Source organism: Sylvia atricapilla, chromosome 8 (genome assembly GCF_009819655.1).
Source record: "Sylvia atricapilla isolate bSylAtr1 chromosome 8, bSylAtr1.pri, whole genome shotgun sequence".
Classification (NCBI taxonomy): Eukaryota; Metazoa; Chordata; class Aves; order Passeriformes; family Sylviidae; genus Sylvia; species Sylvia atricapilla.
In genome coordinates this window covers 31109147-31132642 of record NC_089147.1, presented here as the reverse complement: position 1 = coordinate 31132642, position 23496 = coordinate 31109147, and the positions used below count along the sequence as shown (strand labels likewise).

Here is a 23496-nt window from a genome sequence, read left to right as displayed (position 1 = left end):
AAGGAACCTGGTTTAACCCAGCCCCTCTCTAAACACCCAGGGCACAAGGCTCCTTCAGCCCTGCCCGTGTTCTCCTTTGGCCCTTGCAGAAAGGCCGGGAAGCAGCCCAGAGCTGGTTAAGCACCAACAACATCATCCAAAATTCTAAACATTAGCATGGGCAGAGCCCGACTTTAAAACCTGAATTAAAGAGCAGTGCCTTTGCCAATGCACATGATTAGAAAGGTTCCTTAGCAGTTGTTGAGACTACAAAGTAAGGGAGAGGATGGAGCTTGGAGTGGGGGAAAAAAAGGGGAAACCTTCATTGGTTCAGTGGGTTTTTAACCATCGTGGTCACATCTCAAGGGCTTGTAGAAACCATTCTAATCTCGAGAAAGGAGAAGCTTCCTGGATACTTTTCATTTCCGCAAGAGCCTAAGGAAGGCCTCAGCAGCAGGAGATTGGGATAACTGCAAGGCTGGTTCCTTGAGCAAAGAGAGCAGGGTGTGCTCCTCAAAGCCAGACCTTCACCCACAGCATACAGTAGAAAAATGAGGATACAAGAAAGCCTTAAGTGGGGAATGGGATATCGAGGGTTGTATAAGGAAAGAAGGTGGTCTGGGAAACAGGAACTGGAAGGTGAGAGAAAAAGGAAATAGGCAGGTAGCTGAGGCCTCTGCAAATTGGAAAGGAACAGAGAAAAGAAGGGAGAAGGAGGAAGGAGGAAAGCAAAGGCTGGGACTGAATTCCAACTCAGCTGGGCTGGGTTTTAAGGTAATAGAGGGAAATTGCAGAAAAATGAGACTTTATGGCAGCAAAGAACTGGAATGAATTCACTATAGAAACAGAAATCTCTATCAGCAGCTCCTGTCTGCAGAGAAGTCAGGCATCCATTCCTCATGGCAAAGCCAGGCACAGGGAATTGAGCCAGACAACCTCCCGAGGTTGATCCCATGCCTTTTTCCCAAAAAGTACAGAAAAATATAATTGTGCATTAACACAGCAAAGTCTTTTCTTTAGCTTATCAGGCATTGAGATGCCTCATACTGAGATGCAAACACGGCCCTTACCACTTTGCTGTGCTTGGACTTTCCCCCTTTTCCTGACCACTCCCTTGAGCAACCAAGGGAGCCAGGCAACCCAGAGGATTTGTTTGCTTGTTTCAAACAGAGGGAAGGAGAAAAAAAAAAAAAAAAAAAAAAAAAAAAAAAAAAAAAAAAAAAAAAGGAGGACAAAAAGGAGGCTGTCCTGGAAAGTGCAGCCTGGCAACCTCCAGACAATAAAACACAAAACAAGTGGGGGACTCACAAGCATCTCCAGGGGCTGGTGGGGTGTAGCCCTTTTTATACATCTCACAACAGCCTCATCCCCTGGGTTTTCCTCCACAAAATCCATAAGTATGTGCTTGCACAGGAAATTCCTATGCAACTGCCTAAAAAAATACAAGTGGAGAAGGGGGCATTTCTGCCTTACAGACCCAGCTTAGGTGATCTGGCTTAAAAATACATTATATATATATATATATATGTATATATATCACACACACATATATATATATACGTCTGTCTGGTCCAAAACCAGACCTGTGAATATATATTTATGTAGCTCCAAACCTTTTGAACCCCAAAATTAACTGAGCAGAATTGACATTTTTCTTTTTTCTTAAAATTATCTGATTTTTAGCTGATTAATACAAGCACTTGTCATATACTTTCCTTGCTCACATGGCAGATGATTGGCTGCTTTGCAGGAATAGAAACCATCTCCTAAGACGTCTGTCCTGTGGGAAAACCAGGATATTTGCCCAGCATTGATCCCTTAACTCACAATATCTGTGTAATGAGTTCTAAGGGCAGACCTCAAGTGCTCAAAATATCTTCCCAACAGAAATCATTGCACAGTGAAGAGTCACAGAACACAACCTGCCCACCTCAGAGCTGCATACTAAGGGGAAGCAGGAGGAAGAGGAAGATGTTTTGGGAATTGTCTGCTATTCCCAATCCATTCCACGGTGGCACACAGCACAGAGAGATGAGCTGGGGTGGCCCAGTACTGGCAGTGTCCTCACCAAGAGGGTCTCTCTAGAAGGATTTCACAGGCTGGGTCCTCAGAAAAATCTCTGTTAACACTCTCCAGGACACCATGGGCACAGAAAAGCCTTGGGTCCATCCAGAACCAGCAGAGAGAGAACAGAAACCAAGACTAACAGAGCCTATAAACCCTATTGAATCTCAAGGCTGAGCTGAAATAGCCTCCCAAACCCATGGGCATGGGTGGAGACCACAGGTGAGGAGGCTCATTAGGGTCATTAAGGCTCATTAGGGTAATTAAAGCTCATTAGGGCCCTCAGGTGCTCATTGGACATACCTGGGGCCTCTTGACCAGGGTGTGACCTGTATGTCCCCCACAGCCCCAGGAAATCTCTCTGTTCAGGGATTTTGGAGACTTTTGAGTGCCACAAGTACAATCATGTGAGAACTGCTCATTCCCCTTCAGTTTTTCTCTTGGAGGGAAGGATTAATTGAGCTTGTTGGGAAAGTCAGTGCTTTCCTTACCACTGCAGTGACAAAAAGGGAAGTGACAAAGCAGGAAGAAAAGATGCTGGGAGGGGGGCAGAAATTTGGAGCTGAAGGTCATTTATAAGAGAGGAAATTGAGGTTTGCAGGCTTTGATACAACAGCCCATGTTGCTTCCATCCTGCTCCCATCCAGGCGAGTGCAGCCTGGCCACCCTTTGCCAAAGTCCACCCTGATGTCACAGCTCGGTGGCAAGGTCCCTGTGTGCCTCTCTGACCTGGGCATGGTGACCTGGTCACAGTGACCATCCCTGCTGTGCTCTGCCCGTGGTGATCCAGCAGCCAGGGCCCTTCACTGCATAGAAATAGGAGATCACATTTCCCTTGATCGATACACGAGAAGCTGGAGGAGCTCCTGAAATTCCAGCAGCACTGATTTTAGGACCGTTCATCTGTCCATAGGTGTCCAAAGTTCCATAAGGCACCTTTCCAAGAGCATGGCAACCCCAGATGGGTTTGAGAAGATTGCTTCACAAAGTTTTATATCTCCCTCTGCTTTCTTCTGCTTTATTGTTTTTCACAGATTCTCTCAGTGACAGAAGGAAGAACCAGGTTTGGAGAAAGAAAAAACAGGGTTTTCTTCCAGTTTTCCACATCCTAGTCCTGGAAAGTCTTGGCAGCCAAGCCGAAATAACCAACCTGCTAAAGTTCAGTTCCACTTTGAGGCCTCCTTATCAGCAGGTTTTTTCACAGTCCGTGTATGTTTGCCTTTCCAGGTACTGCACTGAGCTGCAGCCAGCAAACATTCTGGGACCTTACCTTCAGGGCTCAGACCTTCCACAAGCACTTCACTCTGAAATATTTCCTTTTTCCCCCACCCTGGATAAAGAACTAAAACTTTTTGTGTTCAGCAGGACTTTAATTCTCTGGTGTGCTTTGCTCTCACATTGCACTGCAGAGCACAGAGTCCCCCAGAAACCATAAAATGGTTTGTGTTGGAAGGAACCTTAAAAATCATCCAGTTCCAATCCCCCTGCCCTGGCCAGGGACACTTTCCACTATCCCAGGATGCTCCAAGTCCTGTCCAGCCTGGCCTTGGACACTTCCAGGGATCCAGGGGCAGCCACAGCTGCTCTGGGCTTCTCTGCTCATGACAGAGGATTGGAAGAAAATGGTCATTAAGGTCCCTTCCAACTCAAACCATTCTATGATTCTATAAAATCTAAATAAAAATACTAAAGAGAAGAATATTTTTCAAGCTAAGTGTGGGGTATTTGTCCACAAAGACCACCAGAAGACCAAGTGAAGACACCATGTATGGGAAACCTATAACTGGAGTTTCCCCAGGTTGCTCTCAGCTGGATCTGCCCTGATTTTCTGATCACAGTAGTGGCCCAAAGGCCCAGTGGTGATGCAGAGCTGGGAGACATGCCCTTGAAAATGCCAAAACACCAAAGTCCTGGGGTTTTGATCCCACTGTAATATGCAGATCACTTCCAAAATGACACGTTAAGTGTCCCCCTATCCCACTCTCCATTCTTTTTAGCAAAAAGCCTTCCCAGGACCCTGAGCTGCATCATCACCACTTACTTTGGTGTCTTTAGAAAATTAAGCTCAGCACTCAGAAAGTTTGTGCATTAAAAAAATACTGTATGGTCAGTGGGCCAAGGGATTTAGAGATGGATTTCTTAGGCCCTTTTCCCTTTCTTTCTGGGGGTAGCAGTTCTCCCTGTCCCCTCCAGCCTGGCCCTTTAAGTAACTTGAGCCTCCGAGCTGCAAATCCCGATCTCCAACTAAAAGGATGGAAAAGCTGTTTCTCCCCTTCCCCCTTCTGGGTCTTTTCTTTTGAAAGCAGCTATCTTCTATCCCATGATTGGAAGGGAGAGATCACCAAAAGACAGAGCAGCTTTCTGAGCATCCCCCTCCCATATCAGGACAAACTGGCAATTTCTCCACCTCGCGATACTTCTGGCAGCTCTTTTTTCCCCAGCTTTCCTCCCCTCCCGCCGGCCTTTGGCAAGCCTCAGCTGATTTCCAAACCCTTTGTGGCTGCTGGGGGTTGGTACAAAGGTTTAATTATTTGCCTTTTCTTGGGTAAGGCGGGGATGGGGAGAAGGTCGGGCCCCGTCGCCTGTCACTGCTGTTCTTGCCCACTTTTGTTGCACGATCCCTCTCTCCCACACCCCTCCCTTCCCCGTCTCCCGCCCAGCTCCCAGAGCTCACCATGAATCCGCAGGCGGTTTGGGGAAGCTTTTGCCTGCTTTGCTTTTCCCTCCTGAGAGCAGGAAAAGGTAAGAGAGACTTTGGGCTGATTTAGGTCTAGGGACTCGACGGGGTCTGGATGCCTGGAGAGGTGAGATGCTCTTCCCAGCTCTTATCTTCCCAGTCTGCAACCAAGCAGAGAACAGGTACTGGCAAACTGCAAACAGGATAAGCATCTCCTGAGGCTGGGAAATTCTGGGGATTGTGGAAGTCCTTCCTTGGGGGGACCTTAAGGAAAACCAGAGAGCTGGAGCTTTTTAAACTGCACACGGTGCAGAATTGTAAAAACTCTTCGGTTTGTCTCGCAGAGGAACTCTCCAGGGACTGAGCTGGATTTCCATTTATTCATTTGTTGAAAAAGCAGCAAAGCTATAAACGTTTCAGAAGCCACATCGGCAAGTTTATCAAATTTGCAAGAGAATTGCAAGTGACTTCAGAAAACAGATTTGACTGTTTTTATCGTGGCAAAGGCAACCCTCCCCCCTTCAGTCATGCTTCTATATAATCAAGAGAAGGGACTGCAAATAATTTTAGAGAAATAAGATTAAAGCAGAGAGTTTTGATCTAAAGCTGTCCCACCAACTTCATTTTGCCTTAGCACAAAGACAGTGATTTAATTAGGAGTTAAAAGTTCTGATGGAAAACTCATAATGCGAGGAAGTCAGCTTCTTTTCTCCCCTAAAAATGTTAATTGTGCCCCAGTTAATGCTCAGTGCTGAAAAGGCACTGGAGATATCACTCCTGTCCATGGGCATGCTCAGGAAACTTCCCTTCAGGATGAAAGTGTGTTTCTTTGGCATTTCTAAAAGTCCTGAAGTCCCCAAGCAGAGCCCCTGCTCCAGCCATTGTTTTTAAGGCAGGGCTGGGAACACGAGCAGGAATCAGCTGTCAGCCCGAAGAACACTGGCACAAATAATTCCCCATGAAAACCTTCCCATCAGCTGGACTTCTACTCCCAGGAGGTGGAGTGATCCAGGTGATCAGCACCCCTGCAAGTCTGAGATGGAGGTTTCCAGCTGTGGGAAGTGAGGTGATCCACGACCGCTTACCTTCAACATTTCCATCTTTCCACAGGGAATTTGCAGCTGCTTTCTTTCCAGCCCAGGACCCTGTACCAGTACTGGTACACCTTGGATGTGCAGCTGCAGCACACATCCACACCATGGCCATGGGGAGCCCGGCTGCAGGCTGAGACATTGATCCACCTGCACCGGCTCTGGAGGGACCAAGGCGGGGAAGAACTGCTCCAGGTGCAGGTGTGTGAGGAGGCACAGCCAGGGATTCCTGCTGGAAACTCCCCAGGAGGTGCAACCCCCTCCATTTCTAGCCCATGACAGCTGAAAAATGACCTCTCTGACCAAATCCACTGCCTGAAGGTAAAATACTCACCAGCTTTAGAGCAGACACTTGGTCAGTGCTTTCTGCTATCTTCTGCTGTCATAGATCCGTGACCTGAAGGCCAAACACCAGCCAGAAGAGGAGAGGAGCCAGGACAGCACTGGAGGTGCCTCTGTAGAGATTGCACTGAGCCCAGAGGCACAGGCAGAGCTTCAGCAGCCAGTGTTCATCTCCTGGAACAGTGGGAAGGTCAGCTGGACACCTCCTGGGCTTGTTCATGCCCTCTGCAAGGCACTCCTGTCCTTATCCTAAATTTTGTTGGCTATGAAGCCCATAGGAGCTCCTGCTTAATCTCTGATTTCAGAGCAGAAGGAACTGGACAGAGTGGCCAATGTAGGACCCTACATGGAGTCCCATCCTCCACAAGGACTCAGCTGGAGCTGCAAAATCCTATATTAAAGCTCTTCAGTGCTAACCATGGGATATAAGCTCCTTTCTGACCTTCTATAAGGCTATGAAATTCCAGGGTGGGAAGAAAAGGGAAATTTTGTGGGCTTGCATCCACAGACCTCATGCTACTGAGGAATAAGTTCCTCCTTGAGGACATTCCTCAGGTGTCTACAGGGTGTTCTCAGGTTCCCTTTTGTCAGGGAAGGCAGCAGAGGGCCTGCAGGGACCCCAGAGACATCCTCTCAGCCAGGCACCACCTCCTGCCCTTCCAGGTCAAAGCTTTCTATGGGAATGAAGCAGAAAACATCCTGATCTCCAACCTGAAGCGAGGCATCATCAGTCTGTTCCAGCTTCAGCCCCATGCTGGCACCACAGTGGAGGTAGGTCCAGAGCTGAAGCCACATCTGCCCAAAATCCAGGGATGCACCGGGAGAGCTGGCCCCGGAGCCTAGCCAGCCCACGAGCTTCAGGAGAGGGGGCAAAATTCAGGATAAATTCAGATAAAATCTGCTTTAACCAGGCTGTGAACAAGGGTGACTCCTGGAAATGCAGAAAACTTAAAATAAAAGAAGCTGGTTTTCAGCAATAGGCACATTTACAAAATCATACCCTTTCCCTGGACAGTGGGAACAGCAGAGAAAAAACTCCACAAGCATTCCTACTGAGCAGGATTTGCTTTGCCACCAGCCAGCTAGAATGACCTGTGAACAACGTGAAATAACCTCAGAACCCCAAATGCAGTCACAGAGATGCTGCTGGGGGTGTTAGCCTGAATTTGCAAAGATGCCAGGATGGACTTGGAGCTATTCAACCACTCCCTGATTTGGCCCACTTTCTAGATTTTAGGTGCTGTTCTCTTTATTAGGTTGGCCTTTGTGTCTGTCCTCTCCATGGATCATTTAATACTCACGGGCACTCCTGTTTGTGTTTCAGGAAGATGCCTCTGGGAGCTGCCAAGTCACCTACACCATGTCCAACCATTCCATCACCAAGATCAAAGATCTCCTCAGCTGCTCAAAGCCAAAGTCTGGATTCACCTCCATAAACAAAGCAAGTCCATTGCTCTCACTGTGGGGGGGCTCAGCTCACGTTGAGTACAGCAGGGCTACCCCCAAAATCTTTTCACAGGTGGGCTTGGATTCCCATTCCCAGCTGGCTTCAGCCTTCTGCACCAGCTTGGGATGGGACTCTTAGGGCCATCCTCAAACTGGGATGCACCAACATCCCTCAGGAGGATCTTGTGGTGTCAGGGTGGGTGGAGTAGTAGAGGTGCTCTGGGTCACCCCATCCCCACTCTTATTATCACTTCTGAGCTGTCAGCTGATCCTGCTTGGGAAGGTGGAGATACAGGGATGTTTTTTACGTCTCAGACTCATTGGATTGGGGGTTAGTTTCACAGGACTCTGTTTTGCTTAAAGCAGTAGCTGTGTTCAGCCCTGACAAAAACAGATGAAATCCCATGGGTCTTAATGCACTTATACCTGCCATAACCAAAATTTAAGGTTTTATAAAATACACAAATTCTACTGAACTCAGTATAAAAATGGGCATTCCCATGGAGACCCCAGGAGCCCTGGCAGGGCTCTCAACACCACTTTGTTGTGCAAGTTCACGTGGTGTCACCACTCTGTTTACCTGCATCAGCCACGGGTGAGAGCATCCCCTTGCTGGTCCTTACCTGCTGTTGCCTTCTCCCACATCTGGGAAGAGGATTTTCCTTTCCTACATCTTGCAAGTGAAGTAGGTGACTTTGTGCACCGGAAAGTTCTTCCTCTGCTAATGTAAAGAGAGAAATCTCCCGAGGCGAGGGTGTGGGGAAAAAAGGTTGCATTTTTTTTTTCTCCTTGCTTTTCCTTTTCCAAGATTTTTGGAGTCGAGTGGCAGCCCTCCAGCAGAAGTCAGTATGTGGTGAAAGACAACCTGCTCCAGTCAGTCCTGGCAGAGGAAAGCCACACGGTGTCTCCAGCCCTGAGATCCTGCTCTGGCATCAAAATCACTTCAAGGTGAGCAATGATCCCAACCACTGGCCGTGGAGGGTGGAAATCACAAAACTTTCCATTGACTATTTCTCCCTTCACAGGCAGCAGCTCCAGCTGGTGTCTCCTGCAATGCCTGGGCCGGCAGAGGTGTCTGGACAAAGCCTTAAGGATGTGCTGGCTGGCATGGAGGCACGGCCCCAGCCCCTGGGCATGGCCAGCCTGCCCTTCAGGAGGGTCTGCACCCACTGCCCGTCGGTCAGTGATGCTACCCACCTCAAAACTCACCAGGGGCTCTCCCTCAAGCTGCACATTTGTAGGATTTGGGGTTAAACCCCAGTGGTGCTTTTGGAGGGGCCGGTTACTGTTGCTTTGGAGTACGCGTTGTCCTATGATAACATGGGAAAAGTGGCAAAATCCCACCTAACAAACCTCCCCTTTGCAGCTGAGAGCCTTCCTGAAGGCTTTTGACAGGCAGAGGATCAGAACAGACACCTCTAAGGTGGCGACAGCCTGGCAGTTCCAGAGGTTCATCCAGATGCTGCGTGGTGCCAAGAAGAGGGATGTCCTGCAGCTGCTGAGGAGAGCGCCCGAGGAGATGCGGTGAGAATCCCTGGCACCATCTCTCCAAAATTCTGAGTGCTGGACAAGACAGTCAGGGCCAGTTGGTGCTGCTCTCTGCACCGTCTCTAGTCCAGGCAGCCATTCTGACTAGTGGCAGTGTTCTCTGTTTTGTCCTAACGCCTGTCCTGTAGAGAGCACTTTCCACAGGAAAAGAGAACCCTGGAAAAATGCCTTGGGAAACTCGATTCTTAGTACCATAAGCAGAAGGCTGATTGACATGCTCTCTATGCTAATTGTTACTAGAAAGTTCTCAGTTCTTTGTGTTGTCATAGGTTGATTTTTGGTGCAAGAATTTTAATAATTTTAATCGCTGTCCCCCATTGGAACCCTTCCCTCAGACCCCATGTTAACTCCCACACCAAGGTGTAGAACTACCCCTCTGCCCCTGGACTCTGCCTTTGTGCCTTTTGCCCCTTGTACTGCCTTGATCCAGTTCGATCCAATACAGTGGACGCCTCATTGCTTGTTGTTTTCGTGTTATTAAAATTACTTTTCAGACAACTGGATCAAAGCTCCATTTAAGTCACCGTCGGGCTGAGTCCCAAGGAAACTTGAAGGGGTCTGATAGTCCGGGCCCAAACCTGGGGAGTTTCACTGTCCTGTCCAATCACTGTATGGTTTTTGTGGCTATGCCACTGGTGACTTCCCTCTTCCTGCTCCAGCCCCTTCCTCGTGGAGGCAGCAGTGGCCACACAGTCGGTGGCTTCCTTGGCAGCTCTCTCAGACTTCCTGAATTTCAGCAAGGAGCCCAAGTCCCTCTTGGAGAAGTTTCTCTTTGCCACAACTTTCTCTCCCCGGCCTTCAGGAGAGCTTCTCCACCTTGTCTTAGTGAGTATGGACATCTCTGTCTCTCTTCCCCGAGGGTCCTGCATCTGGAATGGATCCACACACCATGGAAAAAGGAAAATGTTTCTGTAGAAATTGGTTTTCCTGCTCATGGGGTTGTTTTATGTGCATTTAATGGGACACTGGTGATGGGAGCAGATGCTCCTCAGAGGAAAAAATTCAGCAGAAGATGTTTTGTATCAATGCATTAGAGATAATAAAATCTTAATTTAGAGCCACAGCATTTTATCCAATTCAATCATGCATGGCCTCCTTCAAGGCAGGTAAGAACTAGTTTTTCCTTACTTGCTTAAGAAACACTTTGACATAAGAGGTAAAGCATACTCCTTCTCTTTTTCCTCTTCATTTCGTTGTTCTTGTTTCCTACTACCCCTTTTCCTGATTCCCAGGACAAGCTGGATGGGAAGCAGCTGGCACCTGATATCTGGGAGACAGGGATAGTTGCTGTGGGCTCTCTGGTGGGCAAGCTGTGCCAGCAGCAGCTTTGTGGGCTGCAGGTGGGTCCTCTGCAATCCCTCACACTTGGCTTTTTGGGACTGCCCCCCCAATTCCAGGGATGCCCAGAATACCTCCTGCCCCTCACCTCCTGCAAATCCTGAGCAGGTGGTGGAGCGTGGGGTGGAAACCATCCTCAGGGGGCTCAGAGGTGCCGAGGAGGAGGCTGAGGTGGTCATTTACCTGCTGGCCCTGGGGAATGCCATGCTCCCTGAGACCATCCCCACCCTCCTGGAGCACGCCGAGGACGGTCCCACGGCTGTCACAGCCGCGGCCACCTCTGCCCTGCAGCGATTCCCTGCTCCCCACATCTCCAGCAAGGTACGAGAGAAAGGTGCCAAGGCTTGGTGCTTCCCTCCCCACTTAAAGCCAAGCTGCAGGGGTGAATTTGCACTCTGTTAATTACCCCTTCTCATCAGGTGAAGCGAGCGATGAGGAGGATTTTCCACCAGAAGAGGAAGAATTATGACAAAACCTGTCGCCTGGCCGCTGCAGAAATCCTCCTGGATAACCACCCCTTGTCCATGGATGTCATCAACATCCTGCTGGCCACCAGCGAGATGGAGACAGAGATGGCCACCTTCCTGCTGCTGAAAGTCCAGAACAGCCTGCGTGGCCACCACCACCTGGCAAAGTGGGGCTTGAGGGGATGGGTGCATTTTTCCCCTCTGCTCTACATCACCTTTTTCTCCTCCTCCTCCACAGTCCAGCTGTGGGCTTTGGACCAACATGTCTTTTAAACTGTGCTAGCATCACTTCATGGGGGCTGCCTGGGCATTCTGGAGTAACAAAAGGGGTGCAGATGTCACAGAGCCAGGGGAAACTTGGGGTTCCTTGTGATCTTGCCCCATGGCAGCGGGACCCAGGGCTGTGGTTTCTGCAGAGTCCCTGGAGGTCAAAGCTCTGGCTCCCAGAGCAGTGCACAGTTTGCAGCTGCATTAATCTTCCTGTCTGCCCAGAACAAACCAAGCACTCACAATTTTCAGAGCTAAGCAAAAGCTGCACAAAAATATCTGCCTGGTCTATCCTAATAAGCCAGAGGAATAGGAAATTCCAGGATAGTTCCTGACTAACACTTTCATTTTTTACTCATACTGCTCTAGGCAGTCAGCAACCATGAGAAATACTTTGGCGAATTGTATTTCCTTCTGTAGTGACCATTGATCTTCTCCCTTCCGTCCCTCCCAGGGCTGACATATCCTTTCCCTCTCTTTTCCAGGAAGATAATGAAAGACATCATGGGAGACCAGCGGATAAATAATTACAACTTCTTCTCTAAAGCTGGCACCTCCTCTTCTTTCTCAGGACCTCTGACAGGTGACAGCATGGAGGACATGGGTCCCGTGGCTCCCTCAGAGGGTTAAAGGAGGGGTTGGTGGGAAAAGGCAGCTTTCAGAGGAGGATCCAGGTCTACAGAATGCCCTAAAATCTCAGGGAAGGTTTCTGAGAATGTCCTCCAGCACCAGCTGGCTGCCACCACCTGAGATATGAATGTACCTTTCTCTAACACATACTTGTCTCAAATCCTGCTGGTTTGAAGGAGGAGCTTCAGCTCTAGATGAAATCAATAGCAGACTGCTGATGACAGTTTCTGTGCTTTCCCTAAAAGTCAAGATACTTCACTCCATTCCTCACTTCCTTTAGCATTTTTTAAAAGACTTTTAAAGAGGAGGATTCTTATACTGAGGTTTAAAAGAAAGAATCAAACTTCAGAGACTGCAAAAAGCAGCACTTGCTAAATATCTGCTGAATTCTTTGCCCCTCAGCTCTCAGTTCTGTCCCTCTTCCAATTAGCTCAGTCTTGCCTTGCAGAGGGTCAGTGAAGGTGAATGGCCAGGGAGAAAAAAAAAAAACCAATCTTGCAATGCTAAATCGTTTGAGTATTGCAAGAACGAAAAAAGAAGATGCAGAATGGTACCACAGTTGGGGTTGGAAGGGGCCTTAAAATCATCCTGTTACAACCCCTCTTCCAGCAGACACCCAGCGGTGTTGATGGGCATCTCTCTGCCTTTCAGTCACCCAGGACCTGACTTCCACTTTCGGGCTGGACCTGCTGTTTTTGGAGGGTGGATACCTGAGGAAGAGCATCTCTGACTTCTCCCTGCTCAGCCATGGCCAGCGGCTTCGTGCAGCTCAGGTGCTGGCAGGAGAGGGGCTGGGGGCTGGAGGGCAGTGACAGCACCAGCCCAGTGGGGCCACTGCTGTGCCTGTGTCCCCTCTTAGCCTCCTTGTGGTGCTTCACCTCTGTGCTCAGCACATCCTGTATCAGAAACAGGCAAATTCCCAAATCACCTGTATGAAACCAGACACTGCTGCTCTGGAGAAGGGAGCTGCTACTACCGACCCTACTACCCAAAAAACCAGAGGACACAACACTGATCCCTCAGGGATGGCTTGGATGCCTCATCCAAGTCACTCCATCACTAGTGTCCTGCTCCAAAGGGCCCCTTCTCTTCTGTCTTCCAGATCACCTTTGAAGCACAAGGGATGGAGTCCATGATGGGAGAAAATCTCTCAGAGGGGGAAGAGGAGCCCGAGCTCATGGCTGGGATGTCAGCCACCTTCTTTGACGTCCAGTTGCGGCCGGTCGTCTTCTTCCAGGGCTACACAGACCTTATGGCCAAGGTCCTGCTGAGCAGTGGAGAGCCCACCAGCGTGGTCAGAGGGAACCTGCTGCTGATGGACCATCACCAGGTGCTGGATGGGGGGGAAGCAGTGACCTGTTTCCACACACATCCCAGTGAATCTAGTGAACTGAGCCTGTGGGTGTTACACACCACGGATACAGGTCTAAGAGCAGGGTGGCACTGCCAGATGTGTCCTGCGGTTTTTAAAGCATTGGGATGGACTGTTCTGCCATGGGAGACCCTTGCAGGACCAGCTACAGGGTTGGGACAGACATTCCCAGCAGCCACAAGGCCCTGCCGGTGCCAGCCACTCATCCAGGAGCCTGGTCACAGGGAGCTCTGCCTTTTCCATCTTCCAGGTCATCCCTCTGCAGTCTGGCCTCCAAGTGACCGTCAAACTCCAGGGTGGGCTGGGGCTGGACATTTCAGCTGACGTGGACGTGAGCATTTGGGAGCAGGAGCTGAAAACCGGCGTCACTGCGAGGTGAACGGGCTGGAGACAGCTTGGCTCTGGGAATGGGAATACCTGGGGGGTGAGGGTGGATTTCCACAGCTCCCTGCTCTTCTCCTGGTGGGTCCAGCCTTTCCTAGTGGTCACAGACACTTTTTCCATGGCCAGACCTCTAATTAGGGTGTTTATGGAGTTTGGTGCCCAGTGCAAGGCGTTGCTCTGTGACCAGACCCTACATGCTTCTCTGTCCCAGCGGAAGCCTTGCCATGGATTTCCAGGCAGAACTGGATTCTCCTTTCCTCCAAGCCACCCTGAGGAGCCAGACAGAGGTGGAGACCTCGATCCTCTTCGACACCAAGCTGAGGTTTTCCAGCAGCCCCGTGCTTATGTGCCTGCAGCTGAGAGAAGAACAGGTCCCATACAGGTAGTCCCTGGGTACAGCCAGATAGAACCATCCTGGTGGGCTTGAGATAAAGGAGGACTTCTTGGGAAGAGGAGAGGATTAATGGTTGCACTCATTGGATCGGAGCTGGTTGGGGTGAGGGAAGGGCACCACAAGTTCCTGGTATGGGTGGAAGCATTAGGAGATGGTGACTGGTCTGGGAGGAGAAGGATGAGATTCCATCACCCCCACAGCCTCCTGACCCTCCTGCTGTCACTTTGTCCCCCAGAGAAGTCTTCACAGTTGCCCAGTCTGCTGGCAGCCAGAGCAGCACTGCTCGGAAGGGCCGGCGTGGCACCGTGCCCGGGAGGGAATTTGCCTTGCACCAAACCAATTCCAAGGTCTGCAACCTCCTGCTGACTGCAGAGAAAGAATAAGGAGTCACAGCACTTGGGGATTCTCCTCCACAACTACCCTTGCATTAGAAAAATGCTGCAATAAGGACATCAGAAGGGACCACAGGAGGAACTGCTGAAGAACAGACACACCCCTTGCCTCCAAACCTGCCCTTACACCCCAAAGGCTGAGATTTCCCCCTCCTGGACTCCTCCCCTTCATGAGGAAGGGCCTTGCTGGAAGCCAAGCTTTTCCTCATGAAAAACAGTCTAATTCAACTCACATTTCAAGTGAATGAGTTTCTGAGAGCCCAAGAAACCCTCCTGGAAGACTGCATCCCAAAATGCTGTGTTTTCCCCCCATGTATCAAAGCTGTCAGGAGGGGACACATCTGCAGCCAGCTGGAAGTCCCCAGTGGAGGGGATAAATGACCTTCCTTGGCTGGGAGGTTGTCCTCCCAAACTGAATTGTTATCATCTACCACCACCTAACATCTCCAGCACTGCAGGGAAGCTGGTGAGGAAAAAGCAGCCTTTCTCCATTCCTTCCTGATAATAATGTGCTTTGGAAGGTTTTTTTAGCCCTTTTTTTTTTTTTGTGTGTGTGTGTGTGTGTGCTACGAAACAAGCTTTTTAGGAAAGAAAAGAGGGATATAGAGTGTATATTTTTTTAATTATGAGCCTGATATGTTAGCTCTGAGTCTCCTGGTTTAGTGGAGGAAACTTGCCTGGTGTTCCATCTGGAGAAAGACACCAATTACAAATGCTTTGGTTATGTACAGAAATAAATGCCATGCATTTTTACATTATCTCTGACTCTTAACTTCCTGGACACGTGGATGGGAAGAAGGGAGAGGCACTTTCCAGAGGCACTTCCTGCTTTCTATCTCTGTATTTAGGGTGCTCCCTTTCCTCTTTCTCCTCCTCTAGAGACTGACAAAGGCTGATGGATATGTCATTCAGCTGATATTTACCCAAATCAGCTGAACTTCTAGTCCCAGAGAATACTTGTGCTGTCAGAGGGATTGGAATATTGGAATATTGCTATAGCTGGGATTGGAATGTGTTTCCACCCTTTGGAAGGGGTGAGGACATTTGAATAGGGATTTTACCTATTTGCATTGCTGCTGAAAGCTTTGCTGTCCTGCTGAGCCACTGAAGCCTGAAATTTTCCAAGCCCTTCCAATGATTTTTCTTTTTTTTCCCCTCCCAGTCCTGGTTAGATGCTCAAGCAGCAAAAGCAATGAAGGAACATGGGCCTTTTGGTGAAGTCTCCCATGTCCTTGGCAATGGCTCCAAACCCTCCCAGAAGGGACCTTTCAGCCCCAGACCCCCAGTAAAGGTGACACTATGCCCACAGAGCTGAAATGGAGTCACCTCAGATTAAGTGGGCAGAAAGGGACCTGGATGTGCTTTATCCTTGCAGGGATGGTGACTCCACCACTGCCCAGAGCAGTCTGTTCCAGCGCTTGACAGCCCTCTCCATGTAACATTTTTTTCCTCATTTCCAGCCTCCCCTGGCCCAGCCTGAGGCCGTTTGCCCTTGTCCTGTCCCTGTTCCCTGGCAGCAGAGCCCGACCCCCCCTGGCTGTCCCCTCCTGGCAGGGACTTGTGCAGAGCCACAAGGTCCCCCCTGAGCCTCCTTTGCTCCAGGCTCAGCCCCTTTCCCAGCTCCCTCAGCCTCCCGAAGAGTCATTTCATCCAGCGGCAGGGGAAAGGGACAATCAGGCGGGGTTGGAGTGCCAGAGGTGACTGCTGGTGACGACCCCCAGGACATCCACGGTCCCTGTCCCTGGAATGTCACAGATGGAGCTCCTGCCGCCTCTCCAGGAGTGGCTCCCTACGCGGAGCTGCGGATCAGCAGTGACCTCCAGCGGCTGCAGCCAGACCCGATGGAGAGATCGGGATCAAACCCCTCCGCTCCGGCTCCCCAGGGATGTCCCGTGTGAAAAACGAGATTCACTTTTTGGTAGATTTTAAGAAATAGGTTTTAAATTAAAAAAAAAAAAAAAAAAAAAAAAAAAAAAAAAAAAAAAAAAAAAAAAAAAAGATAAGACAATTAGGAGATAAGAAAAAAAAGCAAAGTACGGCCAGCCGGGTGACTTGGCATTTAGCCAAGTCCACATTTTGCTATTTCACAGGCTTTCTTTAAACACGCTTTCTGTTTTATCAGTCTGTTGAATATTCATATTTTTCCATAAACTAGTTTCCATAATCCAGGGACTGTTTTGCATGGCCCCTCCTTGGGTCCACCTTTTTAGAGCATTTATGTTTCTTGGCTGTGTCTTCATCATCACCTCCAGATTGGGCCTTGGTCCGTGCTTTCTTCAGATGGGAGATGCTGATAGCTGGTGTATCAATAGCAGAGTCTTCTTTACATCTTCACTGGATGCTATCCCAGCCAAACACAGTTTCAGCGTACTGTATCACTACTACCACTATGCCTAATTTTCTTTACTAACAGCAGAAATCAAAACTTATATCCTTACCACAAAGTTATTAATCATATAGCACACATCTTGCGAAAAGCCAACTTTATAATAGTAATTTATAACATCCCACAAGCGGCACACGAGGTCGAGGGACCTCCAGGGCTGACCCTTGGCATCCCCTCACTCTTCTGATCTGGGTTTTGGGTGCCAATGCCGTCCTCTCCTGGCCTCCAGGTTTGACAGCACAAGCGGTTTTCCATGTTTTCTCTGCCCCTGCAAGTCGCTCTGTTGCCAGGACATCCCATAGAGCCCTTCAGGAGAGCACATGGACACCACTCACCAAAATGGGGAGATAAAACATTATCTGCCTGTCTATTCCAGCTGGCGGCAGAGACAAAACTACCATGAGAAACACTGCCCCAAAGTGAGGGAATTCATCTGAAAGAACAGTGAGGATTTGTTTCCCTTGGGAATTTAGTGCAGAGGCAATTCTGAAGTGCTGGGACAGAGCTCTGATCAGCCACTGCTTTCTCCTTTGTAGGCAGCCTGCAATACAAGGAATTCCATTTCCTGGCTGCTGGGCCCCAGAGACTCCCCAAACTCCACAAAAAATCATCCCCACCCCAATTTATAATTCACCAAAGCGTCAGTGAAAATCCCAGCACCAAACTAACAACAGCAAACCTCACATAAAGCTGCAGCTGCACATCCCAGACCTCCACTGCAGAGCTGGCAGCTGTCTTGGGACATGCACATCACACCAGGACCCCTGCAAGACTTTCCTGGGACATGCACACGTTTATCTGAGAGCCACAGTGCCCTAGAATCAGTCTGGAGCAGTCTGGAGCATCCAAGGAGCAGCAACTGGCAGGGTGGATGTCATAACCTGCCCAGCAATCAGGAATGCAGGGAGAAAGCTGGGAAGCTGCAATGGTACATAGCTGGGCAAACCACAGCAGCTGTGCCATGAGTAGATCCCTGCAGGAAAAGCTGGGGGAAAAGGCTTAGGGCCAGGGCTGGTGAGTTGGGCAGGGAGCCTGGGAAATGGCTGAGCTGAGCCAGCAAGGCTCCACAGCTGAGATAAAACCCTTTGGCAAAAGCCGTGGGAAAGAAAGCCAAAGTTTTCCTACAAAATCGTTCCACCCACTCCATCCTGGCCAAGAGTGTGAGTATTGAAGGGGTGCAATACTTGCTGTAGGAAAACTAGCAGTGGAGAAGGTGTTTGGAGGCACAGCCATAATCTGAGTTCCCATGGGGATGATGGGGACAAGCACCTGCTCTGCCCCATCTCACAGAACCATAGAATTCCTGACTGGTTTGGGTTGGAAGGGGTTTTAAAGCTCCTCTCATTCCACCCCCTGCCATGGTGTCCTGGGTTGTAGTTCAGGCTGTATTCTATCACCATCTTCAGTTAATGGCCCATCAATGCCTTGTGCATGACTCAGAGATAACTCCCTTCGGGAATTATCTCTGTTTAATGGGCCATCAAGGACCTCCTGGATGACTCATCATCCCATTGTGAGATGCTCCACCCATGGGGAGGAGCCAAGCATTCTCACCTGGATATAAGCTGGGATTTGGGACAGTAGAAGCAGCCTTCACCCACTGGATTCTCAAAGGACCAGAGCTGCCAGACCTTTCTATGAGATCACTGCTTCAGGAAGACCACATCGCCTGGACTGCTTCCATCACCCTGATCAGGTTCTGACTCAGTATTCTGACTCTGTCAGTGGTTTTCTCTTTTTGTATTGTTGCAATTATTTTATTTTATTTCCTTTTCTTCTCATTAAATTGTATTTCTGACTTGAAGCCTCTCACTTGGTTTGTTTTCAAACCACAACACATGGGCAGGACATCCTCCACCAGACCAAGTTGCTCCAAGGCCCATCCAACCTGGCCTGGCCTGGCCATCCCAGCAAGAGAAGCCACAACCACACCAGTTGCAAGCCCTGAAGTCTCTCCTACCTCTTATAAACCCCCAAATCTCTCCTTGACCAAATATTGTGGCTGGTGCAGCTTAAAAACCTGAAGGTGTGATGAGGTGTAGTGATGCCGTGTGGAAGGGAAGCACCCAACAGACAGGTGGAAGAGTTTTTCCATGGTAAAATCCAAGCAGGGTTTTCAAAGCACTTGAAAAAGCAAGGCACAGCAAAGATCCAGAGGAATCCAGTGTGGATTTTAAGGAATGACCTGGTAGTGTTAAACTTTTTAGAAGGGCCATTAAAGACACAAGGGGAAGGACTGAGCGACTTCATGCCAAAAGACATTGTGGTTCCACCATCACTCTGAGAACCAGAGATCTGCAGGAGACATTTTAGAAGGTGTAAAGCAGGAAAGAGGAAAACAAAGCCTTTTTTGAGGGGTTACAGCAGCGTCAATCTCCACCACCACCACACCTGTGACGTTCCACAGCAAGCACCATTCCGTGTGAGCGTGGCTCTAGAGCAGCTCCCACGCATCCTGAGGGGAAAGCCACCTTGTTCTCATCTCCCTCCCACACAAGTGTCACCAGTCTGCCATGGCCACCATGGTCCTTGATAAAAAGGGGCACTGGGGACCACTCAAGTGCTTAAGTGTCCCCTCCCAGCTGTGCAAAGGGCAGGAAGCAAGGCAGGGAGTGGTCCTTCAGAGGGCAGCCTGGCCATTCCCTTGCCTTGTCCTTGAGCATTCCTTGTTCCCAGCTGCTGTCTGGCAGTGTGGTCCTATCGTCAGGTGTCATCCTCCAGGCTTGGAGCAACCCGGTCTGGTTGAGGATGTCCCTGCACACAGCAGGGAATTGGAATGAGAGGAGCTCTAAGGTCCCTCCTAACCCAAATCATTCCAGGATTCTGTGATTCTGGGGGCTCACTGCCCCCAGCAGTTGTGCACCCAATAAGCAGAACCCTGAGCACCAAACATCGTATGAGAGATTGCCTAAAAACTCCAGCAACAGGAACTGGGTTTTGGCGTCAAACAGGAAAAGGCAGGCTACCAAAACACACCCTCACACTTCTTCTCTGGCCTCATCCCTACCATAATTTCACAACTTGTTGGAGTCCAGGACATCCCCTTGGATGGCCTGAGACCCGAGGAAGGGAATTTGAGCCCTGGACAGGGGGGTGTGGAGCTGGTCCAGGGGGCTTGGAGACCTTGGCACAAAGCCCAGGAAAACACCGGGTTTGATTTTAATCCATGGGGAAAGCGTCCAACATTGCAAAAGGAATTACAAACCATGTAAAACAGGATGTGAAAACAGTAGTTTAGTACAGTAGATGATACAGAATTCAGTAGTTTTAGAGTTTATAGAATAGGAGTAAATGGGGACAAAATGGTGGAATTTGGTGGTACCTCATGTACTTCTCCTTCTTCCTCGTCCTCCATCTTTTGGGGTGGTGATGGCACAAAGTAGTTAGAGTGGATTGGAGCAAGGTAGAAATGTCACTTTTAGTGTGGGCACTGGGCATTGGCACAAAATAGTAAATAACCAATAGGTAGTTATCTGTATAAATGTTAGGGGACATCCCATCTGTGGGGCAGTCGCCTCGTGTCCCAGCTGCTGTCCAGACCTCAGCTGGGAGCAGAGAAAATTCTGTGATATCAAATAATAAACAACACGAGAAACCTAAAAACAGACCTTGAGGACTCTGGTTTTTTACACCAACACGACTCGGGGCTTTTAGAGGGCCAAGGACTTTAAACCACCTAAAGCTTAGGTGAGGAATGCCCCTCTGAGAACAACTTTACAGTTTTTACCTGGCCATGGCATCAGGGGCTCTTTTTGGCCTGATCCAGTAATACAGCAACATTTATTTTTGCACTGGCTAAACTATTTATGTGTTTGTATCTATATATGTATATATATAGACATTTTCTTCCTCCTCAAAACAGCAATGTGAATTCTGGCTGATAGAGTAGGGACTGGGTTGAAATAAATAACATAAAGTAAATCCATCTCAACAATCACACATGGGTCATGCTCCTATGTCCCCCTCCACACATCCCCAAAATAGATCAACAGCAAGAGATTTTTATGTGGATTTATTTATTTATTTACATTATGTTAGAGTTCAAAAAAAAAAAAAAGGAACCCAACAAAATTAATAAATATTAAAAGTTAAAAAGCTCTGAATCTCATATGTACAAAACTTTATACATCATGGTAACACTGAACAAGGTTACAGCACAGGAATGATTCCATTCATCCACCTGGCTTAGGAGGGTGCAGGGGACCAGAGTCATCCTCTCCTCCTGGAGACAGGACCAGAGACAGGACAAAGCCACCCAAGCTCAGCCTGCCTTTAGCTGGAATAAACTGCCCATCCCTGGAAGAGTTTGAGGCCAGGATGGGGCTTGGAGCAACCTGGTCTAGTGGAAGGTGCCCCTGCCCATGGCAGGAGGGCTGGAACCAAATGAGCTTTGCAGTTTCTTCCAACCCAAACCATTCCAAGATCCCATGAAATGTGCAGTGCTGGGTGCCAGCCCTGCAGCATCACCACCCCAGAGCACCCACAGCAGGTTGGGGGGAGGTCATCACACCCTGCTTTACACCTCCCCCAGCTCTCCGCCTGAGGTCAGGGTCAGCATTCCCTGCCCAAACTCCCCCCAGAGAGTGGGTGCAAGGAGCTGGGTCAGTCCTGAGCCCCAGCTCTCCCCCGAGGTGCAGCGAGGAACCACTGCAAATATTCCTTATGCAATAAAGCACCAAAGCCTAGGCCAGCACGGGAGGGAGGGGTGGGAATTTCAGGGGAAGGACATCACAGCCCATTTTTGGGGGGGAGGGGGGGAAAGGAGGTCTTTTTGTTATGCTCCTTTGGAGAGCAAACAAAGCGTTCTCTTTGGCACAATAAATAAACACTGGCACTCCCATGGAGGGGCTGGCAAGGGGCACGGTGGTGGTGGCAGCAGTGCAAGGGATGAATCCCACCCTGGTTATCCCCACAGGATTCCCTGTGGATACCGATACCTGCATGTTCTGGATCTGGGCACTCCACAGGCACCCTCCATGTGCCCACTCTCACGAGATGTGCCAGCTGTGTGGCTCAGACAGATGGGGGACTTGGTTCCATGTTTTGGGACGCCCACCTAATGCCAAACAGCAGCACCCAGGAGGCTGGGGACAGCCAGCCTCAGATGCTTTAAGAGGAGTTGGAAAAATGCTCGTCTAGCTGTGACTTGGCAGCAGGAGGGTGTTGGGAAGCACCAGGGGAGCAATGCAGAGTCCAACGCTTAAAACATCAGGATTGCAGAGGGGTCTCCATCCATTTCAGTCAAAACAAATACCTCAACCCTGTCACAATCCATGCCAGATCAGGAAAGTCACCTCACCAGCAAGTCCTGGATACCTGCAGAGCTTACAAACACAGTCCCTAGGGATGCCACATTCTACTCCTTGGATACAGGGAAGCAGGAGCCTCAGGGCCAGCGGATGCACCCACAACACACATGTTCTCCCAAGGACATCCCACTCTGCAATGCCAAACTGGTCTGTGTGCCAAGCCTTGCCTTCCTGGGACTCCACCTCCCCGTTCCCAAAACTTCCTCCCCCACAGATGCCCACCTTCCCCTGCCACTGCACCCAGAGATGCTCTAAGTACCAAAACCACGGAAGCCCCCTCATGGACACACCTTTTTTGGGAGGTTTTGGAGGACTGAAACTTGTCAAGGCAAACCCTGTGCCCAGAGCTGGCCCAACACCCAGCAAGGAGAGGGCAGCCCAAGGCTCCTAAAGTGCTGTGCAGACGTTTAGTACTTGGCACAATAATTTGTAATGGCATTAACCACCCCCTTTCCACCCCTTCCCAATCAACGAGAGATGCAGATGAATCTTCGTCTCTCTCCTCTCCTTCTAACTGCCCCTCAAATCCACTCCTGGCTTCCCAGTCACTCCCATTTCCCCCTGGAAGCTGTTGCTGCCCCACAGGCACTGGGTCCAAGGGTGCAGGGATGAGGCTGATGATCCTGGGGAGGCTGGGCATTGGTGTCAGCTCAAGGCTGGCCAAGGGCAGTATTGGCAAGAAAAAAAAAAAATAAATCACCCCCAGGTGACGGGCATTTTTGACATCAATTTTTGGTCTTTGACCTGTGGTTCTCATTGCTCACTTTGGAATCTCCTGGACCATCTCCTGCCTCCAAGACGCAGCTCTGTGCTTGTCACATTCTGCCTTCCCCCAGACATGTTTCCCAAACTCTCCACCCCAACAGGGTCAGCCCAGAGCAGCAGTTTGGGATTTCCCCACATCTCCCCTCTCTTCACCTCACCACCTCCCTCCAGTTTCCCTGCCCACCCCAGACTCCCAGGATGCTCTCATTGCTATCCCCAAGCTCCAGGGCTGAACCACTAAGCCAGGACCCTCCTGTCCAACACATCCTGTGTCGCTGCTTGGAGCAGGGGGAAGAAAAATGCAACATTAAAGCCATCCCCTCCCACATCTTTTTAGCACCTTGGGAGGAAGCAGCCTGTCTACCTGCAGCTTTTTTGGCTCTTTTCCACCTTTTTTTTTTTCCCCATGGCACTGTCAAAAAGCACCATGGCACGGCTGGGAGGGCAAGGGCAATCATGAGAAATGAGTGGTTTTCCCAGGAATTTCTGGGTGCAGAGCCAGCTTGTTCCCAAACCTGGAAGTACCACCCATGAAAACCATCGCTGGAAATTTGGGAAGAGGAAGAAGATGGGGAGAAAGGGAGGGAAGAGGGAGAAAGGGAGGGAAGAGGGAGAAAGGGAGGGAAGAGGGAGAAAGGGAGGGAA

General features: G+C 49.7%; 1 protein-coding gene across 1 annotated transcript; it reads left to right on the top strand.

Moving 5' to 3' along the window:
• Positions 1–5814: 5814 nt before the first annotated feature.
• Positions 5815–15209, top strand: LOC136364579 (microsomal triglyceride transfer protein large subunit-like; the record flags this gene model as incomplete). The annotated part of the gene is made up of 17 exons (XM_066324532.1): positions 5815–6012; positions 6200–6343; positions 6817–6924; positions 7478–7594; positions 8408–8547; positions 8625–8778; positions 8966–9123; positions 9807–9972; positions 10380–10487; positions 10594–10806; positions 10905–11119; positions 11705–11802; positions 12501–12622; positions 12952–13179; positions 13472–13596; positions 13817–13987; positions 14235–15209. Coding segments are annotated over 17 exons (2613 nt in total), but the record flags the coding sequence as incomplete, so codon positions are not given.
• Between the last annotated feature and the right edge of the window lie 8287 nt (positions 15210–23496).